General features: G+C 42.1%; 1 protein-coding gene across 1 annotated transcript in view; it reads left to right on the top strand.

Annotated features, from left to right (window-relative positions):
• The window catches only part of LOC103136823 (nectin-2-like), a 90,511-nt gene that overhangs the window by 15,229 nt on the left and 48,992 nt on the right, over nt 1-26,290 (top strand). Inside the window, exons 4-7 of the mRNA XM_016670432.1 lie at nt 806-1,176; nt 5,125-5,418; nt 5,594-5,711; nt 6,925-7,073. Coding sequence (XP_016525918.1) covers nt 806-1,176; nt 5,125-5,418; nt 5,594-5,711; nt 6,925-7,073 — 932 coding nt within the window. The remainder of the gene's footprint in view (nt 1-805; nt 1,177-5,124; nt 5,419-5,593; nt 5,712-6,924; nt 7,074-26,290) is intronic.

Consider the following 26,290-nt stretch of genomic DNA (forward strand, 5'->3'; position numbering starts at 1 on the left):
ATACGAAGAAACAACCCAACGTTCCAGGAAAACAGTTTTCCAGGAAATCAGACTCCACTGTGAAGGAGGAACTGTAGCGCAGCAGAAAGCAACGGGAAAGGCATGAACATTGCCTACATGAACATTATTGACAGCACCAAGACCCGCCTCCTGTCTCTGATTGGTTGTTTCTGACTGGTGGTGTATTTCTGCACGAGGAGAATAAGAGGAGCTTTTTTTCTTTTGTTTTTATATTATCTGTCTAATACTACACTATCACAATATAGCAACAGTTTTAACAAATATGTAAAAAAAACATATTTTTATAAGTTATCTACTGCATCTTTAAAGTCTTGAACTTAATCTACTGAAACTGTGTAGGAGTTTGACTGCTGTAATAAATGATTCAGTTGCATTTTGACAAAACTTTGAAGTTTTGTGCAGCTGGAGAAGAACAATTCACTGAACTCGAAGGATCTTCAGTTCAGCTTCATGTGCCGTTTCTGTTTTTAATTAGCCAAATTAAACCTTAATCTAACAAACGATTGCTTGCAGAAATCATTCTAAGGCAGCCGATAGGTTTTTATCACATTTGAGCTTAATGTTTTATTACTCTAAATAAACAACACTAAGCTTCATTTTGCTTCAGGGGATTGAATATGGTAATGGAAGCCACTTCTTGGTTGCATTTAAATGAAGTGGAAGTGCACAACTTTAGCAGCTTCCCAGAGAACAGCTGAGAGTTTTGCTCCTGGAAATATTCCCATCCATATTCATACCTGCTGCACTCACCTGATTGCAATTCTGCACGTGTTGCTCCGTGTAGTTTACATTTAAATCTGGACGCCTTCAAAGACTCTCCAGTGTTTCTTATCGATGCCGTGATAAATGAGGTTTGCAGTTCTTCGCTGCTGCTTTATGCTGACCCCAAACATGTTCCGTTGCAGGTCACTTGGATATACGAGCCGAAGGATGGGGAGAGGATGAACATAGCTGTGTTCCACCCCAGCTATGGCCCCAACTATCCTGAGTCCCAGATGAAGGGCAGAGTCACCTTCAAGCCCAGTCCGCCAGAGCTGTCCAGCCCTTCCATCGAGATCAGTGACGTCAGGATGACGGACGAGGGTCGGTACGTCTGCGAATACGCAACGTATCCCGACGGCAACGAGCAGGGCATCACTCAGCTGGTCATGTTGGGTAGGTCACAGTCATAATCTGCTGCTTTTAATGATTTTAGATTCAATTACTCACTGTGAATGTTTTTGTAAAGGTTCTGATGAGCAAGAAATTCATCTTAATCATCTAATGGATCTGAGAGCCACTTGTGTCCGAGTCTGTAGGCGACACTTCATTGACCAACGTGGCTAACAAATGAGCAATTTATGAATTTCTTTAAGGGCATTGCAGTAAAAATGAACATCATCAAAGTTCAGTTACTTCATTAGTTAAATTTTAAAAAGGTAAAACACAAATTGTGTAGCTCTGTTACACACAGAAATACATTTCTAAAGTTTATTTCAATGAATTTCTTTCTGAAGTTTAGAATATTCCATTAGACAATACAGGAAAGTTGTTATGGTTTGTGTAGAGACTGTGGAGTGGAAGTCACTAAAGAAGCTCACTGTTCAGATTGCCAACTCTAAACTTGTCGAAAGAAAAATTGAGTGGAAGAAAAAATGTTAGAAACAGCTGCACAACTCCAAAGGAAAACTGAAGCTGTGAGAAGACAGTGAAGCAAAGCCTGTTCAAATCTGAAAGAGATTTGTAAGATTTGGACTGCAGCTGGATTCAGAGTTTCAAGTCAACAGACACAACGATTGTTGGTCCCTCTGTAAGGTCGTTCTTTAACCAGAGAGGACATCTAGAGGGCCGTACCTGGGCTAAGAGGAGAAGCAACTAAATTACTGGTTAGTTTATTAAATATATGTTTGATTAAAAGTTAAACTTTGCATTTCAGTTCTAAATCAAGACTCATAATCGTTCTCTCCGCTGATGAAGAAAGGACCAGTAACATCATCTGCTGCTGTTCCCTGTCCAGAGTGAAAGCAGCTGCATTTTAACCACATCATGATTGATCTTGGCAGCTTTTCAGCAGGACTTTCTAAACTACCAATAACTGCATGAATGACCATCAGAGACCAGACTTGATTACACGACCTGACCCCAGACCCAACGAGGCAGACGGGGAACCCGGGCCTCCATTACACCTCAGCAGAACCTCTTTCTGATCACTTTCATGCCGCTTTGCGTTGATGCAGGTTGTGATGCTTGGATGGATGTACAGAGACTTTTTTTTTTTGTTGGTGCATCTCAGCAGAAACGTTACAAACCACAAAATACTGATCTAATGTTATTTGATCCAGTTGACAGATGGATACGAACTTCAATTATTTTTTGAGGATTATATTAAATAACTGAATTTTTCATAATGATCAGTCTAATGTATAATGCTTTCCACACTTAGTGTTTCCCTCCTTCCTGAGTTCCTATTTATTTTTTTGCATGTTTGTCACACTTTTAAATTTGTAACAGTGTTTGGCCATGTAGCTTTTTATTCCGTCAGTAATGAACTGTACCATCATTTAAAAACTCACTTTTGTTTTTATTGTTGCCGATTTTGACTGATGCTCTGAAACACTGAAGTGTGACAAACCTGCAAACAAAAACCAGGAATGGAAGAAACACATTTTCGCATCCGTGGATCTCGCTGCAAGTTTGAATCGCATATTAAAATAGGAAGATATTTTAGTTTAAGATGAAACTGTATGCTAGCAGAAGGAACTTAAAGTCTAGTTTTAGTCCAGAGTAGTTAAAAGTAAATCTCTGTTCTCAACAAGTGCTACTGACGGTTTAGTCTAAATGAATACGAGCTGGTATTTGCAGCACATAAACAGGGTCTGCTCCCAGTTTATCAGCCAACTATGTCAACACAGAGTTGGGAAATTGTCTGATGTTTACCTCGGCTGTTTTTCCTGTCTGGTGCCGTTTTCGTTTGAAACTCTACGGTGAAATAAGGCTGACACGTTTCAAAGTAAAACCAAAAGCCTGAAACCGCAACACTGTTTCCATGCTTTCATGGTGTCGGCTTTAATCCGACTGTGCTGTACAAGGTGATGATCAACGCCTCACACTGCGGCTGATGCCTCTTTGTAGGAGCTGCTAGATCGCAGCTGCATCTGAAAATGTGCAGCAACGACAAATTGGGTTAATTGGCAAAAGTTATTCACGTGTTTGCAGTGAATAAATGAACCGACAAGTTTTGTTTTTTTTTTAATCCAAAGTGAATTACTAAATCGCACTTTTAATATCGTTGATAATCTGAGAAATTTGCACCCAGTGCAAAACATCCAGAGGTTTCTGATTTTAATTTATTTATTTTTTGTAATCTCCTTAAAAAATCCATAGGTTTACCAATCGAGTAAATCAATGGCTAAATTATAGCTTATCCAAAAAACGTTGCGTATTTGGGCTGAGTTTGTGCAACTCTTGAACTGTCAGAGTTTAAGAGTTGCAATCTGAAAAGACGGATTGTAACTTTGATCCAAACCCTTCATTTTTGGACCATTAGGATTAATGTGGGCAAAAATGTTGACTATTCAGAAGAAAGTTGATAAAAAGAACCATTTGGGCCCACGGAGGATTAAATTGCTTAATACATCTAATATTACAAGTTAAATAGAGCTTAAAATTAAACAGAGAACGACCGTTTTAATAACCATTTACAGTATGAACCAGCATTTTCTTTGGTATTTTATAAAAAATCGTAAGTTTTAGGAGCAGTGTGGTGAATACAAGATTTTTTTAAAACTTTTTTTTTTTTCCTCTTATACCAGATATTGGCCCATTCCTGTGCTGAAAGTCTCAGTTGGTAAAAATCTCCCATTATAATGCAGTAATAGAACAAATTGAATGTTATTTTTTTTACATAAAAAATGTAATTTAAAGTGATGTAAACATGTACTATTCCTATAACATTTATTTTTAAACTTAAAAACTGAAGTAAAAAATGTGTAAACTCCATCCTACTTAAATTTGAGCCTATTAATCTGTTGCCTGAATCTTTTATTTTATTTTTATTTAATACTCAGTGAATGAAGATATTGTTCTGTGCAGAGTAACCCAGATCAAAGATGATCTGTGCCACTTCACAGGTTTTTAGTTTAGTTTAGAAGTTTTTTAGTTTAGTGAGTTTTTACAACTTTCACACACCATCAACACTTTGATTAGTGAGGGTAAAAGCTAGAAGAAGTTGGCCAGCTGTCCTCAGTTTATTTTACTTTCCTTGCCAAAACTGTTCAGCCATTTTCAGTTTTCCAGACTCGCTGAATCTGAGCCAAAGGAAAGTGAAGCATTTATTTTTTTTATGTATATATTATTTTTTTGTGCAATGTGGTCACCCATCTGGCTATAGTTAGAAAATACTCACCTAAGGGACCAATGCAAGGCATCTTGTGCTGCTCTTTAATTCGAACACAGATTTTGAAAGGATTTAGCATCAGCAGCTGTTATAAGAGGCACCAGTTTTATTCTTCTTAATGTAAGACAGGCGAGGCTCAGCACCCGGCGGCCCCTCGCCTCTCCAACTCGCCGATCCTCTGTGCTTCCCCTCAGGCGGCGTATTGATCTGGCTGCTTGTCATGCCGGCTGTCAGTTCCTGTCTTCCTGCCCTCCTCTGATCCCGCAAAGCTATCAGAGAGGGCAAATGAGAAGGGAGGCGGTGCGGAGGGAGAAATAACTGACATCATGCCGTCATTTAGAAACAGTGTATGGAAATGCAGCCGGCCAGTCGGGGACGTGACTTATCGGCGTCGGGTGAAGATGGGCTATAGAGAGGCAGTAGATGAAGAAATAAGGCAGGATCTGCGAGTTTTGCAGGCTTGCCTGTAATTGTTTGTCAATGAAATCTCAGGAGAGAGAGAAAAAAAAAAAGATTAGCTGGACAGAGAGGGTTTGATTGGGGTTGGGAGGGCAGAGGATGTTTGCTTTTGTCAGCCAGACTGACTTAAATTGTTTATCAGGAAAAGATAATTGCTCACATTATCATTTCCCTCAGCCATCTTATTTTCTGTTTATCTCTCAGTACATCCATTAATCCTCTTTCTTTGTTCCTGTCCCTGTGCATCTTTTCCTCGACCCGTCCACCAGCCAAGCCCGTGAACTCTGCCACCACCGTAGCAGAGGTGGCTGGCACCAAGCCGGTCGTGGTGGCCCGCTGCGTGTCCAGAGATGGCCGCCCGGCGGCAAAGATCCGATGGGTGACCACAGCCAAAGGCAACTGGACAGAAACGTCTAAGACGGGCGCCGACAACACGGTGACGGTGACGAGCGAGTACCGCCTGGCGCCGACGCCCACGGACAACGCGAAGGACCTCACCTGTCTGGTGAACCACAGGACCCAGCTCAAAGACGAGAGCCTCCCGCTGAAGCTAACCATTCGGTGTAAGCGCACGCACGCACGCACGCACGCACGCACAGAGACCCTGCTCTCATGATTTCCCCTGGCGCTCACTCTAATGTGATAGGCTTTGAACATTTCAAACCTCACAGTGAATAATTAAACTTATTTCCCTTCCTTCCCCAATTTCCCTCCTGTCATTCACTCGTACTGCGCCAGACCCCCCTATGGTGGAAATTGAGGGATATGACAACAATTGGTACTTGGGCCGTACGAACGTGGGGCTCCTCTGCAAGGCTAACGCAAACCCCGTTCCTCACACTGTGCAATGGACAACGTGAGTATCGGGTCATTCTGGAGGCTTTGTCGTTTTGTCTTTCTGCCGTTTAAAGGCTTCCTTTCCTTCCTGTAGTTTACTCTTCAGTCTGCAGGCGTTGTAGAACTGTAATCATACTTTTTATTATTGAGGCTGAAAAACAGTGAAATGATTGAGATATTTCTCATAATAGGATTTGAATTCTTCCACAAACACAATGACTCTTGTTTTCCTTAATTAGTGGCCATTTGTAAAGCTACTGAAATAATTTAGAGGACATACATACATCTGGACATTTTAAGCTTGGATATTTGAGTTTTTATTTTTTTTTTATTTTTAATTGTTTTACTATAAAAGCCAGACGGTAAATTCTTTCACATGGAAATGGATCATCACTTCAACTGTTGACCTGAATCAAATTATTTTCAGCCTTATGAGCTTTAAAATCTGGTCTTTTTCTGATCAGTGGAACCTTTTGTGCGGCCTGCCAGCTTGTGATAACCACACAGACTCTGGTCAGATTGTGACACTGGGTAAATAAGCTTTATGTTTGCTATTTTGGTGTCAGTAAGGCGTATAAAAATTAAGCTAGAGAAGCACAGAGATATAAGTGGCTGTTTAAAAGTAAACAAGTCGAGACGTGTGTGTTTGGTTCTTTCATGCTGCAAAGGAGTGAGAGAGAGTGAAACTTAAAGCAGATAATATGAAGGCTGAATGAATCACAACATAGTTGCTGTTTGTTTTTAATCCTCTTTCGCTTTCAACCTCTTGACATGGAACAAAAACTGTTTTAAAGCGATGTTGTCTCACATGTGTGTTTTTACACCACTCCTGCTGATGCTATGGATGAAGAATGACATTTAAGATTGGTTTTCTTTTCCTTTCTGTTTTATATGTTGTAGTTCTTTAAAGAAACTGAGCCAAGTTGACACTGGTTGGTGAAAGATTCACAACATTCTGGTTGGTTCACCTCCAGTTATCAACAATAATGGAGCTGGGGAAAACTATAGTCATTATAATTCTAAATGTGATTTCTTCTTCCCCATATTTAATAGTGGGTTTAATTTTTAGGAGAGCTGGACACTGACTGGTTATTTTCTGCCAATCAAGATTAGTGGAATTTACTGGGACTGAACAATGCAACACATTCTGCTCATATATAAATTTCCATTTCTGCCTCTCCTCACTGCTTTTTCCTTTTCTTTCCTTTGCTGATTTGCTCGTTTCCCCACAGAATGACGGGACAGATGCCAGATACCGTGCTGCCCAATGAGAAAGAGCTCAAGGTGCTGAAAGTGGACAATTCTGTCAACACCACCTTTGTGTGCGAGGTCAAGAACAGCATCGGGACCACCAGGGAACAGATCACGATCCACGTCAGAGGTGAGCTGCATCCTGACTTGAGCAAGCTGCACTGTAGTTTAGGTTGCACAATCGGTGCATAAATCTTTTGAGTTTGATTCAAAGTGTGAGCGCCACATGTGTGCATTCGTCACTGGAAATGATTAATTGAAGTGTCCTTTTCATGCACTTCCCTGCTACGTAATGAATTGGCATCACAAATCCACTCATCTGCTGCTCTAAATAGATTAAAAGCAGTGCTTGGTGTAATTTGCACGAGTTGCAAATGTCCATACATGCTGATGAATTGTACATATTTAACGCATCAATAAAGCTTTGGGAATTCCAGCAGAGTGAAAGCGAAATGCTCTGCTGGCTGTTCATTCATTACATAAACTTACCTCAGGCTTGTGTATGAAAATATTTATATCCTGAAAACTGATGAGCTGGAACCAACTGCTCTTTCATCACACGAGCCACACGTTTCCCCGTGTTTTATGCTCTTATTGCTTCCCCAGGGATACACCTTGTTTTCCTCACATGCCACACAAACACCGCAGACACCCACACACACATTTCCTCTGTGCTGAGGTTGATCTTGGGTGTTTAGTGTAAGGTTAGTGGGTCCAGCTGCTCTGTCCTTGGTGTGTGTGTGTGTCTGAGGGGATGTAAATGCTGAGTCAGTGTGTGCATCCTTTTGGATTCTTTCCTTCAACATCATGACTCTCTTTTTCTGTTTTCCGTTAGGAGTGCATGTCACTTTTTCCACGTCTCTTTGCTGCTGTCGATACTTTTTTTATTCCAAGTTTTTATGCTGCAATAGTGTTCAAGGTCCCCTGGTTTTTGTGCATCTAGAGGCAATTTTGCATTTTCTTTTCCTTTGGCCTCCATTTTTTTCTAATCTGTTGTGTTTTTTGTTTTTTTTTCTCAACTGAGGCCTCTCTTTACCCTGAAGCCATTCTTACACTTTGAGTCCTCACAAGTACTTACATGCATTAATGTAAATGGAGGACCCAAAGCAAAGGAAATGAGCAGTAATTGCACTTTAGACCACAACTGTGAGTGGTGTATTTGATTTGAATAGATGTAGATTTTATAAGCTGGTATAAAACCTGCTACTGGTGTTAATGATGCATCCGTCTCAAAAGTCGATGCAGGATTTTAGGTTCACAAAAACACAAGAAGAGTAGGGGTATTTTTGAGAAAACTGACGTTTTTTCCACAAACTTAGTACATTTTCTTTATGTCTTATTCTAGTACATATTTGACTTTAAAAAAAAAAGTTATTTTCTTATCCTGAAACGACTCTATTGGCAAAAAAGGAAAAAAAAAAAGTCCTTAAATCCTTTTTTTGAGCAAGAAGAGATTTTTAAAGAATATCATTAAATTTAAACTCTTCAAAAAATATTCTATTTTGAAATAATTGATTTTAATGAATATCAATTTTGCAGTTATCACTGAAAAAATGGTAACTAGTTGATCTGTGGCAACGTTTCTAACTTCTGTTTGTTTGCAAGTGACATTAGTGTAAGATTTTTAGGTTTGCAGTGTGAACTTTTTTTTTCTCTATTCAGTGAAAACATTAAGAGATTCTCTGGTTGTGTCTGATTCAATGCTACTATTTTTAGTCTTTAGAAATGCAATTGAAGTGCTTGGAGTGCAGAAGGAGTCCTTCTGATGACGGGTAGGTTGCACTTCTAGAGCCGTTTGCGACTGGAGACAAAAAGATGATGAAATACATTTGGTCGCTTCTTAAAAATGGTTTGGTTAAAGTGTTAAATCTTTAGGTCCGATCCCACTCCAGACTCATTAAATAACTGAAGCAGCTCTTAGTGCCAAAGAGGAGTGGATGCTAACTGATGGCTAAATAATGGTTAGCCATATTCTCACAGTTCTAACAAATCCTTTGTGTCTCTTCTTTCACTCTCATTGTTAATTTTACTACCAAGTTGTCAAAATGCTTCCAGATTAATTATTTCTCAGCACTGGAAGATTATTATTCTTTAATGCGCCTGTAGGCGAATGTTGTCAGCTAGCCTGATGAGTAATTTTTATTAGCCGCCTCTGTCAACGCGGCGTGGCAACTCGAGGTACTTTCATTCTTACTTCAATGTTTGACTCTTAAAACTACTAAATGGGTACAACAGGTAAATTTAACCTTCATATTAGAGGGATTGATATAATTTCACATGTTCCTCTTTGAAATGAAGAATTTTAACTTAATTTTAAGATGCTTTGATAGAAATAAACAGTTTGAAAAAAGAAGAGAATTTTGCGTATTTGTTTGAATTTTATATCCAGAGGTTTTCAGAAACTACGACATGGAGCAGCACTTTTTATCTTTTGCTTCATGTGCCAAGAACTAAAACAGATTTTGTGTTTCTGGTGTTACGACCCGGCTGGTTCAGCTGGAGCAAAACGGATTTAGATATGGACTTCAAGAAATAATTGAGATTTTGTTGAGCAAAATAAGCAACAAAAACAAAAAACAAGCAGGTAGCCTTGTGGCATCTGGCATCGCTGAGGCCAAAGCTGGTGGATCAGGCAAGAGTCGGGTAAAAGCCGCCCAGAACCAGAGCAGCAGGTTCCCAGATCGTTAACTGGGAACCTGCAGACATTAACTGGTGGTCCAGTCCGACAGTCGAACCTTTTTCTCAACACAGCAAAAGGAGACGGTGGTTGATTTTTAGACATTTGCAGAAGTAGATGAGGTCGATCGAGAAGATGGATTTCACATGTATCAGTTGATCATTGATTAAGGAAATTGGGGAAGGTTTATTGTTTGGCCCAATTTATCGACGCACTTCTATTAAATTTCAATGAAAAATGTAAAGTCAAGAAGTTAATGACTTGGAGAAAAGCAAACCCATGTTGAAGTAAACACAACGTCTAGCTGCTTTATTGAGCCTAGCTTTAGTCACTGTTAACTCATCCTTTAAAATTTCACATACATGTCAACATTGTTGCCATTTCAAATCAGAAATGATCATTTCTGATTCGAATCCCACAGTTAAGTGTAGTCTGTGAGAAATTGAGGAGATATTAAAGTTTTACTGGGGATAAAATCGAATGCTGGGATATGTTTTTGAAAAACAGACTTCACTTTGCCAAGCGATATCAGCCCGTTAAATATTGCAAGATCTGGTCATACCCGTTGAGTTGCACATGTTTTTGTGTGGCCACTCTTATTTGTGAAAATCATCCATCTATGCAGACATGCATTCATGCGAGGAAGAGCCTCTGATGGCGTTTCTGTGCTTTGAAGTAAAAATGTCTAAAATGGTGTCAGTAAGACTGGAAAAGAGGCCACGCAGCCCCCCCCCTCCCCCCGCTCTGTTCCAAGAGTTCAGCAGGACCTTTCAGTAGAGTTCATCCCTGCATTTCACCTCATACAATATGCATCTCCTTCCACTCTTCTGTGGCATGATTGCACTTAATATGAAGTTATTTTCTGCTGACATAGGAGTAAACTGTGTCTATAATGGAGGAGAAAGTACATGTCTTCTGCTGGATGCGTCTTAAAAGCCACCCAGGCTCTTCATGCTCTAATTTTTTAGCTTTTTTCACCCTCTTCATATTTTGCTTGTTCGTTCTGATTATCGCTCTCTACTTCCCCATCTTCGAGGTCTGTCGGCTTTTTATGGTGCCACAGTATGCGTCGGCAAACCCCCGGGGGCCACTTTCTGCTGCTACATGCAGTAGTAGTGTAACTGGCCTTTTTAGCACAAAGGATTTTTCCATCTCCTGCTGTGTTTTACAAGTGAGGAAGACTGGAAGATCCCACGAGCAGGTGGAGGAAGATGGAGACTTGATTTCAGACTACAAAGCCAGGGAGTGTGCGCCCAGATAAATCGGTGCCAGCATGCACTCTTTAGTCTGAGAGGCTAAAGACATGAGGGACGGAGGGAGCGGGAGCGATGCCGACAGCATTTAAAACTCCTGTGGGAATCTTGTGCCACTGCGTCCAATGTGTGCAGCCGTTGGCCTCCGCTGTGGCTCAGCGTAGTGTGTGTTTCTGTCACTCTTCAAGCCTCTCAGAGCAGATCAGTCACCCTTTGCTGCTTCAGCTCTTCACCGCTTTTCTTCTCAACTCCACCATTTGTTCCTCTTCTGCTCTCTTTCATCCTGCAATTATGTTTCTCTTTTATTTTGTGTTCTCGTCTTTTTTTCGACCTCTTACTCTCTCCATTATCCTTTTCGGTCGCATGTTGAACTTCCCACAAATCGCTCATCCGTCCATCTGTCCGTCCAGTCGGGTCCTTCCTTCCTCCTTCCCTCCGTCCTGCTCCAGCGTTACTCATTTCCAGAGGAGGAGGAGGATAAGATGCGAGCTAAATCTGCCAGCAGTTAAGAGGTGACTAAGGCGAGCAGCAAATGTCAGAGTGAAGTATGATTGTGGGAAGAGGGAACCTATGGTGGAGAGAGATGACTTCAGATGGGGGTGTGATTCAGACCTGCAGAGACTAATGTGGATCTTTGTAGACAAACAGGGCTAAGAGGGGCCGACAGGCGTGAAATGGTCAGCACCTGCTACATGGCAGGTCCCCCGCTCCTTGTGTTTAATTTTTTTTTACCCCACAGCTGCATGACACACAAAAACATGAATCCACTCCACTCTGTGACTCTGCGTTACTCGAGTCCTCTGCCCTCAGCCGTGCCCTGCGTACACAAGGCAAAGAGAGGGATGGATGTCCTCTCTTCTCCTTGCCTCTCCTCCTCTCATTTTTGATCCTGTTGCTTAGTCATATGCAAACATACCCTCTTCTCCCCTTTCTTTCCCTTTTATCTCTCCCTCGTCATCTCCTTGGCTCCACTTGGCTCTCTTTGTTGCATCTTTCATCTTCTTGCTCAGCGTGCGCTCTCCCCCACTTCTGTCATTCTCAGGTTGTCGTTCAGCCTCCGCCTGCATGCTTGCTGATCTCTCTGCTCGGAGAGGATGCTTTTACCCCCCCGCCCCCCTCCAGCGTTCTTCTCCTCCTCCACTGCCCATGCAATCTCCTTCTCCTCTCCAGCTTAACTCTTAAATAGCAGCAGCTCTTCCTTAATCACAGCTTAGTAGTCTCCATTTCTCCTTCCATCCCTCCATTCTGGGTTTCTCTCAGGGGGGACTCTTGTGAGGCTATAACCTAGATTCCCTCCATCTTATTTCGTCAGTCCAAGAAGAAAGTGGGGGCCGCTCAGCTGTGTGTCCAAAAAAAAGAAAAAAAAAAAAGAAAAGTTAAACGTTCTGGATTGAATCTCCCATGTGGTCGGCGCGGCTCCTCAGTTCGACGGAAAAGAGATTTCCTTTCAATTCGGTGCAATCTCTCCCATTTTCTGACTCGTCTGAGGAGACGGTTCAAGGGCAAAGGGGCTTGGCTGTTTTTCCTCCACTGGGTGAGGGGTTTTTCCTGTGCTCTCGCGTCTGCCTGCGTCTGTCAAGCCATGCGAGAAACGGCCAGAGCTCAGGTCTGCAGGAGCCAAGTCTCCCCCTCCAGCCTGCGACTGGCCCCCGTCCCGACACTAATTAGCGCACACATGCAGAAAGGTGGCGCTCCAAACCCACACACGGCTCCGTTCGATAACTTCAAGCTCTGCTTTATGTGAAGTCCAGCCCAACGTCAGATCACGGCAGACCGTAATGGTGTGGGAGGACCAGCGAGGCTGCGACCACGTCTGTATTTGTGAGGCTGCAGTGAATTTTTACTCGCGCTCTGTCTCCCTCATTACTCTTGCTCATTTGAAGCGTACAGTCCCCTTGGACGAGACTTCGCAAGAAGCAGGCTGTGTTTTGGCATCCACAATATGCTTTCTGTGTTTGGGGCGGGGGGAGGAATTCCTTGCTGTAGTGTAGTGGTGGCAAAATTGGTATGTTTTTAGTCATTTTTTTACTGTCAAATAACAAACGGGATCTTATTACGGTTTCTTTTTGTCGAAATAAAAAGGCTTTAAGCCCAAATACCGTTTCTGAACCAACTTTTAATCAGTTTATGCTATTTTCCCCAACTTAACAGCTGCAACAAAAATATACTAATGATATGAAGTACAGTCGGCCTTGGGCTCCTTGGCTAGATTCATCTAAAAAGGAAATGCGTTCATGGAAGTGATTTTGGTGCCTTTGTATCATATATTTTTATTTTCCTCCCTGTCTTAAGGCACAGCCTTCGACGTGGCTGGCGGAGAAGAACATAGATGTAGAAATTGATTTTTTTTTTTCTTGCGTAAGGTTGGTATATAAGGCAGTTCAACTTTTTAGACTTTTGCAGTAAATTGGTGTAAAACCTTTAGTCAAAGCCGTGTGACTCTTGGTAGCGTAAAGATAAAATGAAACCCATGAAACGTTTTCCAATCCAAGTTATATTTTCGTAAAAGAGGAATCAAAAGTCTGTCTTTAATACTTTTTTTTCTCTTAAAGCCATAAAAATGTTCCTACTTCTACTGAAAAATAACCAAACTGATATTTGATGGGAGTATTTGATAACGAACAGTTTTTTTTAAGGGAAACGGGACAGGCTGTGCTTCATCACAATGAAAACGGAAAAATATAATCTCTTGAAGCTAAAATTCTCATCTTCTAACGGTACGTTTCCTTTTCATTTGAAGCCAGATTTTCTAATTTTCCAGGAAATGTTGGCCAATTTTGAATTCCAGCTGGGGAAACCAGAGCTTACGGGACTCGGATATTAAATATGGCAGCTGTACAAATGACAATGAATAAAAAGTTTTGGTGTTTCGTATTTTAAGTCAGTCCGTCGTATAATGCTGTGGAACATAAATTTCTGAATAGGCTTCTTTTAGTGAGTAAATAAAAACTTAGAGGCAACAATATATTTTTGTTAGCACTCGTTGGAAACGAGGCTGCAGATGCTTCCTAAGTTCACCGCTGCTACACTGTGATGGCATCAGTAGCAAAATGGCTAAGAACTTGCTGACCTGCTGCAACTGTATAAGTAACATGGGTGGTTAAATCCACCCTAAATATCTGTTGTTTCAAAATATTAAAGTTGCTGAGAAAGTATAAGTAAGTTGTTGCTTACCCAAACATTTTAATAAGATTAATTTGAGATTAATCACTTCCCCCTCTCCCTCAACTAGCCAAATAGACTCAGTACCTGTTTTTTTTTTTAGATTTGTTTTATTAATTGCGTGTTATCTTAGCGCATGTTTTCCTTACATTGTGCAGCCCTAGTCGGAACCATAACAGACAGCAAATCTCATGTTTTCCAACTTGGAACTAGAAGATGTTTAGTGCAGGTGTGACATCTCTCGAATGGTTGGACTCGGAAAAATGAGAGGCAGGTTACGCTGCTCACATCACACAAACGCAGAGCAGCAGCAGCAGCAGCAGCCAAGACGGTCTCTCTTCTCCCTCTGAGCCGCCGTGAAAATGTGAAACAAAAATTTAAAAAACCTGGATCATTTGTGAAAATCCTAATTAGTTTAATTACTTCACAATATTATGAGTTTGCGTTGAATTCGACTCCATCAAGTTTGTCCAAAGGCAGAATCAGAAGGTTTTATAGAGGATATATAATCCCTCTGCTTGCCAGCATGTACTGATCCATCACAACTTCACATCATCATCATCATCATCATCATAATACCCACCAGTATTGTGCTTTTTTTTTTTTTCCCCGTTGCCGTTATCCACACAGTTTGCATATTGCAAGCTTTCCGCTGGCTCATCTAGCCGCTTGTTTCGGAGACGTCTCCTCCTTTACCCACTTAAACAAACTTCAAGGCTTCCTTGTTGGATGTCTGGGCCTGCACCGGCAGCCTGCGGTGACTCTTTTTACGTCTCATTTTGTGAATCTTTTAAGGGGTTATCTTCAGAACGGCAGAATAAAACATGAATTATCCTCTACAAAAGGATTTATCTGCGCAGACTGAAAAAACCCCCGACTTGAGCGATGCATTAAAAATAATTGGATGAGTAGTGCTTGGGGAAAATTTGCATTTGAATTTAAGTGTAATTTCTTTTGATGTGATGGAAAAGTGTCGCAGCATTCGGCCCAAAGTTCTCCTGCGTGTGATGGAGCTCCTCTGGGCCGGAGATAATGGACTTCTTGTGTTCCTGTTACGAGTGGACAGAGAGTTCTAGCTTTTGCTCTCTGGTGTGTGTGAATAGGAGTGTTTAGCGCAGCTTGCGAGGCAAGAGGGTTGGTGTGCTTTGGGAGAAAAGCGAACAAAAGCGGGAGAAAAGTGTATCCATCATTATTAATTCTTTCCTCGGGCTCGCGATGGAGGAAAAAGGGTCCAAAAAAAGTAGCATAAAACAGAAGTACAAATGTAAATTGGAGCGATGATGGGGAAAATGGATTTAGCACAGACGGCATGCGTGGAGGAGACAGCTGGTGGAGTGGAGGGAGAGACGGAGGAAAGGAAAGAGGAGAAGAGCACAGGTGTAGAAGCCAGCACACTTCCATTTTCTCTCTTGACAAGAATCGGTGCTACAAGAGCGATTCTGTCAGCCTTCTGTACACTTAACGAGAAAGGCTGGCTTCTTTGGGATTTCCAATAGGAATGACAATAAGAGTTAGGCTGATTTGCTGCTTTCAAATTTCGGCAGGGATTCCAACAGCAGCGTCCTGCAGTTAATCCTCCACAGCGCCTGGTGAAAGTGCAGAGAGGAGAGCTGCAGACATGATATTCAGCACATCTAAGGGCTTCTTGATCACTTTCAACCAGGGACTGGCATGAAAAATTTATGGACACGCCATCATTTTATTTGCTTATAAGCTGAAGAGCTCCAACCTTAGGGAAGGACGAATACGTTTGCGACAGATGAAGATTTCAAACGTGTTTACTTGTAGCTGTGGGGAGCAGTTTCTTTGCTTTTAGCACAAATGGGCGTAAGGGAGCCCAGCAGTAACCTGTCTTCACAAAGAAATGTGCAAATGAGAGTTCTGACCATTAGCGGTGGAGAGATGGCGGCATTTAATCTGAACGAGAGCAGGAAAGATCCAAACTTATTTGGAAAATGGCAGACAAGAGATTCGGGTGGATGGACCGAACCGAAGCAAAGCAGATTGGAAATGAACCAAGATGCGCTGCTGCCAAGGATGCGTCTGTTTTTTGAGCATTTTTACATTTTGCCGTGTTTCAAGTTTAAATGCTTTAAATGTTTTTATTGGGATTTTATCTCAGGCCAACACAAAGAAGTCATGCATGACGCAGTCATATTTTGTTATAGGTGCATTTAGGGGGATTTGCAGCGTTTCTCCCACACACAACCTTTTTCACACACTGAAAATATGAGTTTCGGCCTCTTCTGACCACAGCGCTCAGATGGCAAACTGCAAATGAGACTTCTCATGGTTTTCTTTTAGCTGTAGGTTTCTTCTCACCACTAAGTCCAGCTTTTTTCACTTGTCCTGTCAACAGACTCTCCCACCTTAGCTTTGGATTTCTGCAGCTCGTATCTTGGGTCTCTTGGCTGCTTTTATTAATACTCTCCTTATACGGCCTGTTAGTTTAGGTGGAAAGCAAATCTTAATTCTGGATATGGATCAAACGGTCTCCGAGGTGCACAGAGCTTTGGATTTGTTTGCCTTAGACGTTGTTTCTAACGCTTTCTTCCTAACATGTCTGCTCTGCTTCTTGGTCCTCATGTCGCTGTTTGTTCACTAATGTTCTCTAACAAACCTCTAAGGTTTTCACAGAACATCTGCATTTATACTGACATTAAGTTCTGAACAGATGGACAGTGTTTACTAATGAGGTGACCAATCTACTGCATCCCTGGACATGTAGAATATCGTCCGAGTCGAAACGCATCGGGTTTGTAATATGATGAGACTGCAATGCCACTCATTTTCAAGAAAACACTAAGAAAGCCCAGTGAAGAGTGAAGCTGGCATCAGGGAAACTACTCAAATAAACAACTTTGGGATCCGGCGTCGCCTTCTGTGTCGTCTTCTTCTCATTACCAGACCCATAAGAAGACGTTGCTCCGTTGCTTGATGATCCACGACCTGTTGGAAGATCACATGAAAGCGTGTCAAATACAATGAAGTCTTACAACATGCATCACACGAAGGCTGCGAATCCTTTGAAAGTGGGAAATATTCACAAAGAGAATCAATTTCCTTTCTAAAAGTAGGCTTACGCTTTAAATCTCCAAAGAGTATGTGTTGCTGTAGAAACGGCTTATGAAATAAAATCTAGGCTGTCTTTCTGATGTAGTCATCCTTTCTGTTGGAGTTAACTCTCCTGATAGGTTGTCTACATATTGCCATGCTGCAGAACCGGTGCTAGTTGGAGGGCATTTTTCTTCCGAGCAGCTTCACACCACTGTGACTGCAAACAGCATTAATTCCAGCAGTGCTACTGCCAGAAATCCCCAGCCCTCTCGTTTATAGATGATGACCACACTGGGAGGAAACGGTCACAGCTTCTGTTTATGGGGAGTTGTCAGAGTCCCAGAAAGCATTTAAAATCCTGAAGTTGTGACCTAAATAAGCCTTTGCAAAGCTCTAGTTTGTTGGGACTTTACTTGTTTTCTTTATTATAAAAGAGCTTACTCATGAACTTCTTTCTTGTAGGACACATTATAATTTGGTGTAACCTCGGTAAAATGTTTTTTTTTTCTTTTTCTTTGTGCCTTAACATTTACATGCACTTCTGCAAGAAATAATGCATCTTTATTTTATTATGCTTGTTATTTTAACCATATATAAGATTCAAACAAGTTAGGTGTGCCATCTTTAGGTTTTAAGTTCATAAGTGGTTTATTTGATATATAAGGTTTTAAATAGTATGGTTTCATGACATTAGCTGTACTTTTAAATGTAAAATAAAATGCTTTAAGTCAGAAAAGGATCCATTCATAGTACTTTTGAATACTTTAACGTTACAGTTGTTAAACTGTGTGTATATATATATAAAATTATGATACATTTTAGTAAAAAGACAGAACATCTGGTAAATTTGGTATAATTTGTGTTAAACATTATCCACACTGCGCTGCTGCGGGTTGTCTGGTTCTGTAACAGGTTGGCTTGGCAATGTGGACTGAAAACAATAAGGCTCACACGCCTTTCATTTTACACATGAAGACAGAAGCATTTGTGCAAACAGAAATATTTATAAAGGGTTGAATTTCTGTCTTGTAGAAGTTGAAAGCAACAGGTAGAGGAGGGGCACAACTGCATTTCTCTGTGCTACATACAAGCCGGTAAAACGCCCGTCACTCCAGCTGTCTCTACGGAATCGCTTTGTTAAATCAAGACAGTTTCTCCAGAAGACAAAACATTTTGCTTGACTTCTTCTCTCTTTTTTTTTTTTTTTTTTTTTTTTTTTTTAAACCTTGGCAATGGCAAATGGAGTATTTTTAGTTATGCATGTGATAAATAAATGACTCCTGGATGGACAGTGTGATTTTGGCCTAATACTGTCATTTCTTCACAACACTGACTTTAAATTATAACAAACATTTCATTTTTAGCCATTATTGTTTTGTTGTATCGAGTTACAGAGGCACGAGCTGCAACACATCTTTCCATAAATTAATATTTCTTAAAAAGCTCAATTGAATTTCTTTGCAAACGTATCTCAAATAAACGCGCTGTGAAAAATGCAGCTGCTGTTTCATGTTTGTAGTCTAGAACAAAGATTTTACATGGTTATTTTAGAGTTAAAACAAAAATAAAACAGTTTCAGGATATTTGTAATTTACTAAGATCTTGCTACTAAGACTGGAGTTGCAATGTTGGGAAAATCTTTGGAGATCGCAGTGAGAGCTTTGGATGTTAGCATAAACAAAGCTAGTGTTGACTGAGCATGCTAATGCTAATGCCTTCTACTGTCCCCTGTTTACAACTCTCGGTGAAGTGTGTGGAAACTGAATGAGCCGTAAAAGGAAGGATTTTGAGTAGCACCATAAACTGGCTGTTTTACTATATAGTGAATTATACTGAGCCCTTCCAGCACAGCTTTGGTATTTATTAGCGCTTCCCTCGCTCATGGAAGCAATAACATCCATTCCAGCACAAAGATGTGCTTTAAAAAGGTCGTGTGGAGATAAAATACAGCAATAATATCGCTGGACACCGGTGTCCGGGGAGCGGTGAGAGCTACGCAGCCGACGAGTCACGTGGGACCTCATCAAACCCTGATTTAGACTCGACTGCTCCGTCCCATGAGTTTTTACGTGCATAGAAGTTGCAAAAGCAATGCGTAGGATTTGGCAGAGCCCTAGTTTTGCTTGTATCCCCTTAAGTTAGTTTGCACTCTAACAAAGCCATTAAATGCACTTTTTTTATGTGTATGTATGTATGTGGAGCAAGGCTGCTGGGACTTTGAGATGCTAGAATAGAAACGGCTTCACATTGGACTAATCTACACTCAAATAATTACAAAAGCAGAGGGGGGTACCCATTCAATCCCCCCGCTGCTGATGAATCGCTTCAAGGAAGAGTTGTCATTCTGCTGCGTCGCTCGCTCATTCACCCCTCCTCCTCCTCCTCCTCCTCCATCTCTTCATCTTCTTCTTTCCTTCATTCATTGTTACAGTCCTCCTCCTCCTCTGCATGGCCTCCACTTGTTTTCCTGACCCGCCGCTCTCCACCTCATCAGAAACTGTGTACGTTTGAGCATGCGTGTGCGTCTGTTTGCGTGTGTGTGCGTGGTTTAGCCCCCAACCTTCCCCCGTCCCTCCAAGCTCTGTGATTTGTGATGAGCCTTGGACAGACCCTGGCTGTCGAAGGGCAGCACACGGGGGAATGTGGCTGAGACGTTGTAAAGACGTGGCTGTGGTGAAGGGGACAGGAACAGCCTACAGGGAGGGGAGGATCTGTCAGTGCAGCTGAAGGCTCCACACACACACACCATCACACTGACTGCTATTAAAAACCATTTGCTTGCTTATAGATTTCTTTTTTTTTTTTTTTTACTTTGTCTCACTTAAATGTGAAAATCGTCAAAAATCGATGTAAAAGATGACCCAAGTAAATACAAAAAACAGCTTTTAAATTCTGAATTAAAAAAAATAAAGTTTTGTGAAATAATTATTGGTCCCTAAACTCAACTGGTCTTTCCACCCTCTGTGGTAACAGCTGCCATCAAGCGTTTGTGATAACTAGCAAGCATCATTTAACATCGCTGGAGAAAGTTTTTCCCTGTTTTATGCATAATTGGTTTAAATTTGTTGAGGGTCTTTACACAAGGCTCAATCTGATGTGAGTTCAGACTTGGACTGGGCCACTTCCAATCCTTTTTGTTGTCGTGTTTGAACCAAACTGGACTCGTTGGTGCAGTTTGGATCGTTTTCCAAACTGCACCAATTCGTAACCCGGTTGGGCTTGAGCTTAAAGTCTTGGCCTGATGTTCAGATATGATCTGTCAAGATATTCTGAGGACCAACACTAGACTACTTTTAAATGTGTTTCTGAAACGTTTTGCTTTTGTCTCATCAGTATAAAGAGTATTTTTACAAAAGACTTGGAAAAATATTCAAGATTTCTGTTTGAAAAAGATGTTTTTGGAAGCTGGTGACACAGGGATTTGTGCTTTAGGGTCAGCGGAGGTTTTAGTCTCTCGCCTGTTTGGCACTTTTAACCCCTTAACCGTCGTGATGACACCGCTGTTATTTCTGGCCGATTGACTTGAATGAAACTGTTTTGAGGGCGGCAGTTTGGTGTCAAACATTTGAGTTTCAAAAGGAAAAACGGGAAGAAATCTGTAAGCAAGCAAATACTTTTTCACTGCACTGCATATATATTTGGATTTAAACACAATTGACTGTACTTGCATCTCATTAGTCGTGCACACTTGACTGAAGTTCACACCACCACTGACATCTCCCATCTCTCACTTTCCCCTTTTCTTACTGGTCTCTTTTTACACCGTCTCTTTTCTCCTCTTTCTGGTGTCTGCTTCTTCCTCCTCCTCCAATAATTTTTCGTTTTCTTCTATTTTCTCCTTTCCTGCCTCTCCTCCCTCCCACAGAGCCTTCAAAGACCGACTCCAATGCCGGCGTTGTGGCAGGGGCGGTTATAGGCTCCCTACTGGCCCTCCTTTTGGTCGCCGCCCTCGTTACCGTGCTCGTCGCCCGTAGCCGTAGGCAGCAGCAGGGTTACCGGGCCAACGGCGGCAGCGACATGAAGACACGCATATTCGGTGGCGGCAAGAAGGCGAGCAAGAACGGAACAAGCGGAGGAACGGGAAGCGGCGGCGTTGCGGGTGGTAATAACAACGGACCCGTCTACATCGATCGCTCGCCCAACCAGGGTCTGGGAGAGAAAAACAACCACCACCAGCCGTTCACCATGGGCGCCCGGCCTGAGGTCGTCACCGGCACACCCACCGCCCAGGACATCCTGCTGAGCAACGAATTAGACGAAGCCGAGAGGAGGAAGTTCGACGAGATGGAGGATGAGGAGCGATACGACCACTTCGCTGGAGGAGGCCCGATTCTGCAACTGCGCCCCCCTCCCAACCCGGACGACATGATTGGAGATTACATGGACGATGACATGGAGTCCCAGCGGGATGGCTCGGTCATCTCCCGGACTGCAGTTTACGTATAGAGGAAGAGGAGGGGAGCATACAGAGGAGGAAGAGGAGAGAAATAAAAAGCAGGCTTAAGAAATCCTCTCGAGGATTGTTTGGCTTTGGGTCTTGTCCTACTCCCATTGAGGGGGGGGGATAAAAAAAGAAAAAATACCACTTTTATTTTTGCAAATTGATTTTAAATATGCCCAATTATTAATCACAGAGCAGCCCCATAGTGAGCAGGACTGGAAGAGGGCATGAGGAAAAGCATCTTAAGAAGCATCAACTGAAAATCAAACTGAGAAAAGCGCAGCATCTCTCTCACCGCTTCAGCTCATGCTCTCCCCATTGCTCGGTTCTTGACTTTCAACTGTCAGACTAAAAGAGAAAATACATAGTGTGGGAGTAGGAAAATTGAATCATGATACAAGCTTGGCTATACAGGCATTTCACTTGCATATCCACTCCTAACTTCACTTAAAAATAAAAAATGCTGTGGTTGTCAAGCAGTTCCATGTTGCCTGCGACTCTCAGTCCTCCTGTGGGAAGCCTTTTGTTTTGGTAATGTGTTGTGCTGTAACATCTGGTGTGTTGGTGTGTTAAAAAAAAAAAGACAGAAACCATTGGGTGTATTAGAAATGTGAATGATGTATTTGCTCGTGCTCACTCTGCTCTCTCTGCCTTACTCTGACAACTCTAAACACGCAGCTCTGCTGATCACTGGCAGCACTGGACTCTTAAGGTTTACTAATAGAAAAATTGAGAAAGTTACCATTTGCAACAACTTTTTTTAGGAAATTTGGCATGCAGACTTGTTTTTTTTGTTTTGTTTTTTTTTTTCTGCGCCTGGAGGGTTTGATTCTGGTTGAGGTGCTGCTGATGTGACGGGGCGGAGGGATGGAGAGAGCGATGCGGGGGGAACAGAGATAAGCACCTCTTTTTCCTCACCCTCATCTCTCCGGATCCCTCCCAACAGGAGGAGCTTGACTGGTAATGAGCCATGAAGTTGCTCGTCTAGCTGGGACCAACAGATTGCCGCCACTTATCGTTTATGAAGTGGCGTTTCCTCGCTCCGGCTCTCCTCCCATCTCTGCAGCCCCTTCTCTTCCCGTTCTCTCCAGTGTTTATGGGAAGTGTTGATTTATCCGGGGCGCTGTCCAGGTCACGGCCACCTAGAGCAGGGGGAGTATTTTACCGCTCCTGATCCATCAGGAGCCCCACTTACTCCACTCCGATGGAGTAATTCACCTGGATTGGCCACATTCACAACCCCCTCCTCCCCTTCCACACTTTAGCAAATGGCCGGACGCAGCAGAGCCTCCATAGTGCTGCGGCATTAGGCAAGACGGATTTTCAGTGAGGATCATATATTACCTTCCATTAGCGGATGTTAGATGTTGCGAATTGATTGGAGGACGTAAAAAGGTTTGGTATTGATGGGCAACATGTGGTGAAATGGCCCTTTAGGTGCAGAGCTTATTGTCTTCGAACCGTTAATTCTTCCTTTTTAATGAGCTCCTTTCTAGAAATTAGACCCGGTGGCTACTGTACACTGATGTCTTTGAGGCTCTGCGTGTGCATCTGCATGCATTTGGATAATTGTGATGAGAAGCTCGTTCCACTCATGAGTTTCCCGCCCTGATTATCGACTCCCCTCTGACCTCCTCAGAAGGACATCCAGCAGCAGGTGTAATCTTGATTGATGCCATTAAGGCCAGGTGGGCTCTGTGTTGGTCAAAACCAGGTTGACCCGCCAGCCGGGGCGTAGATGGCTGGAATCGCCTGCTTGTCTTATCGTGGCACTTTTACCCTGAGGAGAAACGCCGCAGCACAGACCCGGCATGGACCGGTACCAGATTCTCGCTGCAGGATGACCACAGCGTCAAAAATATTGGCAGAAATTATGATGAAATAAAATGTTTAAAGCAAAAGTTATTCCTGCTACAATGTTTAAATTTCACTCTTTAATTAGAGAAAGTACAATTCAAAATGTGCTTTTTTTAAAAACTGAAATATTTAACTTAAATTTGAGCATAAACTCAGATGTTTTATTTAAAATGTCACTTTATTTGAAATTGAATTTAAAATGAATTATACTGAGCATTAGTCATAGTTTTGTCATTTTTTAAAATTTTGATATAGACATAAAACAAGTTAAATGTGATTATTTCGATGAGTTGCTCTTTTTTTTTTTTTTTTTTCCTTGACTTGACAGCATCCAGCAGCAGGTGGGGGAGGGGCAGTGCCACGTTACTGTACGCTCCAGGCAGCAGGGGGAAAACTCCAGCCTCTCTGGCTCTGCCCTTGGAATCTCATTAAAAGGATTTTAAACCATAAAAGCAATACGATGGGAGATTTTTGCATATTTATTTCCCTGACAACGGCAGGCGGTCCATGCCTACCACAGACCCTGCGTTCAATAAGTAGAAATATTTGTTTGCTGTTCTAATTGTTAACCTTCGTGCTGGCAGAGAGAGAAGCGGAGAGAGGCAGAAGGCAAATAACAAAAATGGTGACGGCATTTCGCATTTGAGCACCGTGTGGCAGATTGTAAGCCAGCGTGTTCAATGGGATTATCATCTAATGGCCTTAGTTTATGCATAAATGGATGAATAACAGATTTATTGAACACAGCTGACTTGTCACAACCACTTAATAGAAAAAAAATGTATTACTTTTTTTGCACTTGTTTGTCACATCTTCAATGAACAATATCAGAGTAAAACTTGGTTTCTTTAGGTTGGTGGGAGATTTAAAAAAAAGAAAACAACAAGGGACAAACAGAAACACTTATGTACATTTTGGTGTGAAGTATCTGTGTACTATAAATGTAATCATCTTTATTTTTCTCGTGAAAATGTACATATTTATGAAATGTAAATATCGAATTGATGGAGCCAGTTTCGCCAGGAGTAAGGAGGTTTGTGTTGGCCTCCGGTTCAAATGTCCCCGCAGGCTTTCAGAATGTAGTTTGGTCAATGCTGAACTGTCCAACCTTATATAACCTGAGACTTATTTTATATTGGTGTTTTTTCCCTCGAATCACCTGCATTTTCACATAACCTCATCCTATTCCTAGTGTCGTTGCACACAGCATAAAAAAAATAAAGAAAACCGCAATTTTTCTGGGATACCTTCACCCCACAAGCAGCAGATGAACGCGTGTGAGCCAGCTCTCCGTTTAGTCGGTGTGTATTCCAGCGACGCTTTTCACGGCCGGAGCTGTAACCCGAGTGGCCGCCCTGAGTCGCCGCTAAAAAGTGTCAAACTGCAGATATTGTGCATTTCAAAGGTGCATTCGCTCACTCGCGCGCAGAGCTGCCGTACGCGTGCACATCGGCAGAACGAGGAGAAACAATTCGCCCACACACAAACACCCTTCAGTCGCTTTCATTATGCTCACTCCCACAGCCAAACTGGTGGAGCAGCAGACACCTCATACCTGACAAGTCTGCCATCTTCTGACATGAGCCCACACAAAGCTGCACAAAATAATAATGGGGGGGAAACAAAAAAAAAAACCAACCCCAAACACAATCGCACTAATACAGAGATGTTTTGATCGTGCTTGAAAGCCGTGTTGAGAAGAAGCTGCACTCAAATTGTGACCATGTAAATCTCACTTTTCAAAGAGCATCCATTTATGTCCTAGGATATATAGCTTTCATGAAAATGCCACCCAGTTGACCTCGTGTTCATCCCAGATTCCCTTTCAATGCTTTTAAAAGTCACTCGTCGCACTCCCCTCTCCCCTTCGTCCCCTCCCCTCGCCCGCCTGACTTCTCGTACCTCTGCATCCTCAGACACAAACGCGGCGACATCCACCTCTTCACTGAAGCAGCGCTTGTCAGACAAAATGCTTTTAGTCAACCCTGCAATTCTGGCTCGGGCCTAGCATCAAGGTGATGCAGTCTAAATATCAGATATTTTCCCCCAACCCCCCCACCCACCACCCCATGTTCCAAAAAAGCGACGTCCCCCTCGCCTGTTTGTTTGGCTCCAGACATCCGACGACAAATCAAAGCCTTAACATCTCCCAGCTCGCTCGCATCACCAACGAAAAAATGAAGAAACCTTCCTGTGTACATAGTATAAATATATAAATATGTAGCAGAAGAAAAAAGAATTACTAATTTATGGTGTCACATTTGTGTATTACTCAGTGACGGCAAGCATGAAGGATTTATTTTCTTCTATTACAGTCTTCTCTCTCTCTCTCTCCTGTTATTTTGCAGTGCTTTATAATTTATGTTTTCTGAGTGCTTTATTCTTGACTGCTGCGCTGTGATTGCTGCCAAATCTGGTGAATCTGAACTGCACACACACACACACACACACACACACACTCGCTACAAAACAGTCTTAACCCAAAATGTGCTTTTGTTACTATCGACTGCTCTGTGTGAAGGTTGTTTTAACTTTTTGTATTTTTTAATTTTTGACTTTTTGTTTTGGTCTGAATTAGGATTGTTGTCACTGTTTTGTCATGTCTTTCTATATATTTTTTTCTTTTTCGTATTGGGTTCATATTAAAGATCTCCTGATTTTTAAACTGTTCCTGTGTTGCTGCTTTGTGTGTTTCAGTGTGCCGGTCCCTTTAACAGCTGAGGGTTGCAGGATGAGTTGGCTCCCAGATTGAAAAGAAGCGCCGCTCATTGATTCCCGCTGATTAGATTTATAGATAAATTGATCAAGATATGAAGTGGCCTCTCAGTCTCTTGTCACACAGCCCTCAGAGTCCAGACCTGCCCTCGATATTTTTAACTCCAATTTCCTGGTCTGGCTGT

Source organism: Poecilia formosa, unplaced genomic scaffold, assembly GCF_000485575.1.
Source record: "Poecilia formosa unplaced genomic scaffold, Poecilia_formosa-5.1.2 Scaffold34, whole genome shotgun sequence".
Lineage (NCBI taxonomy): Eukaryota > Metazoa > Chordata > Actinopteri > Cyprinodontiformes > Poeciliidae > Poecilia > Poecilia formosa.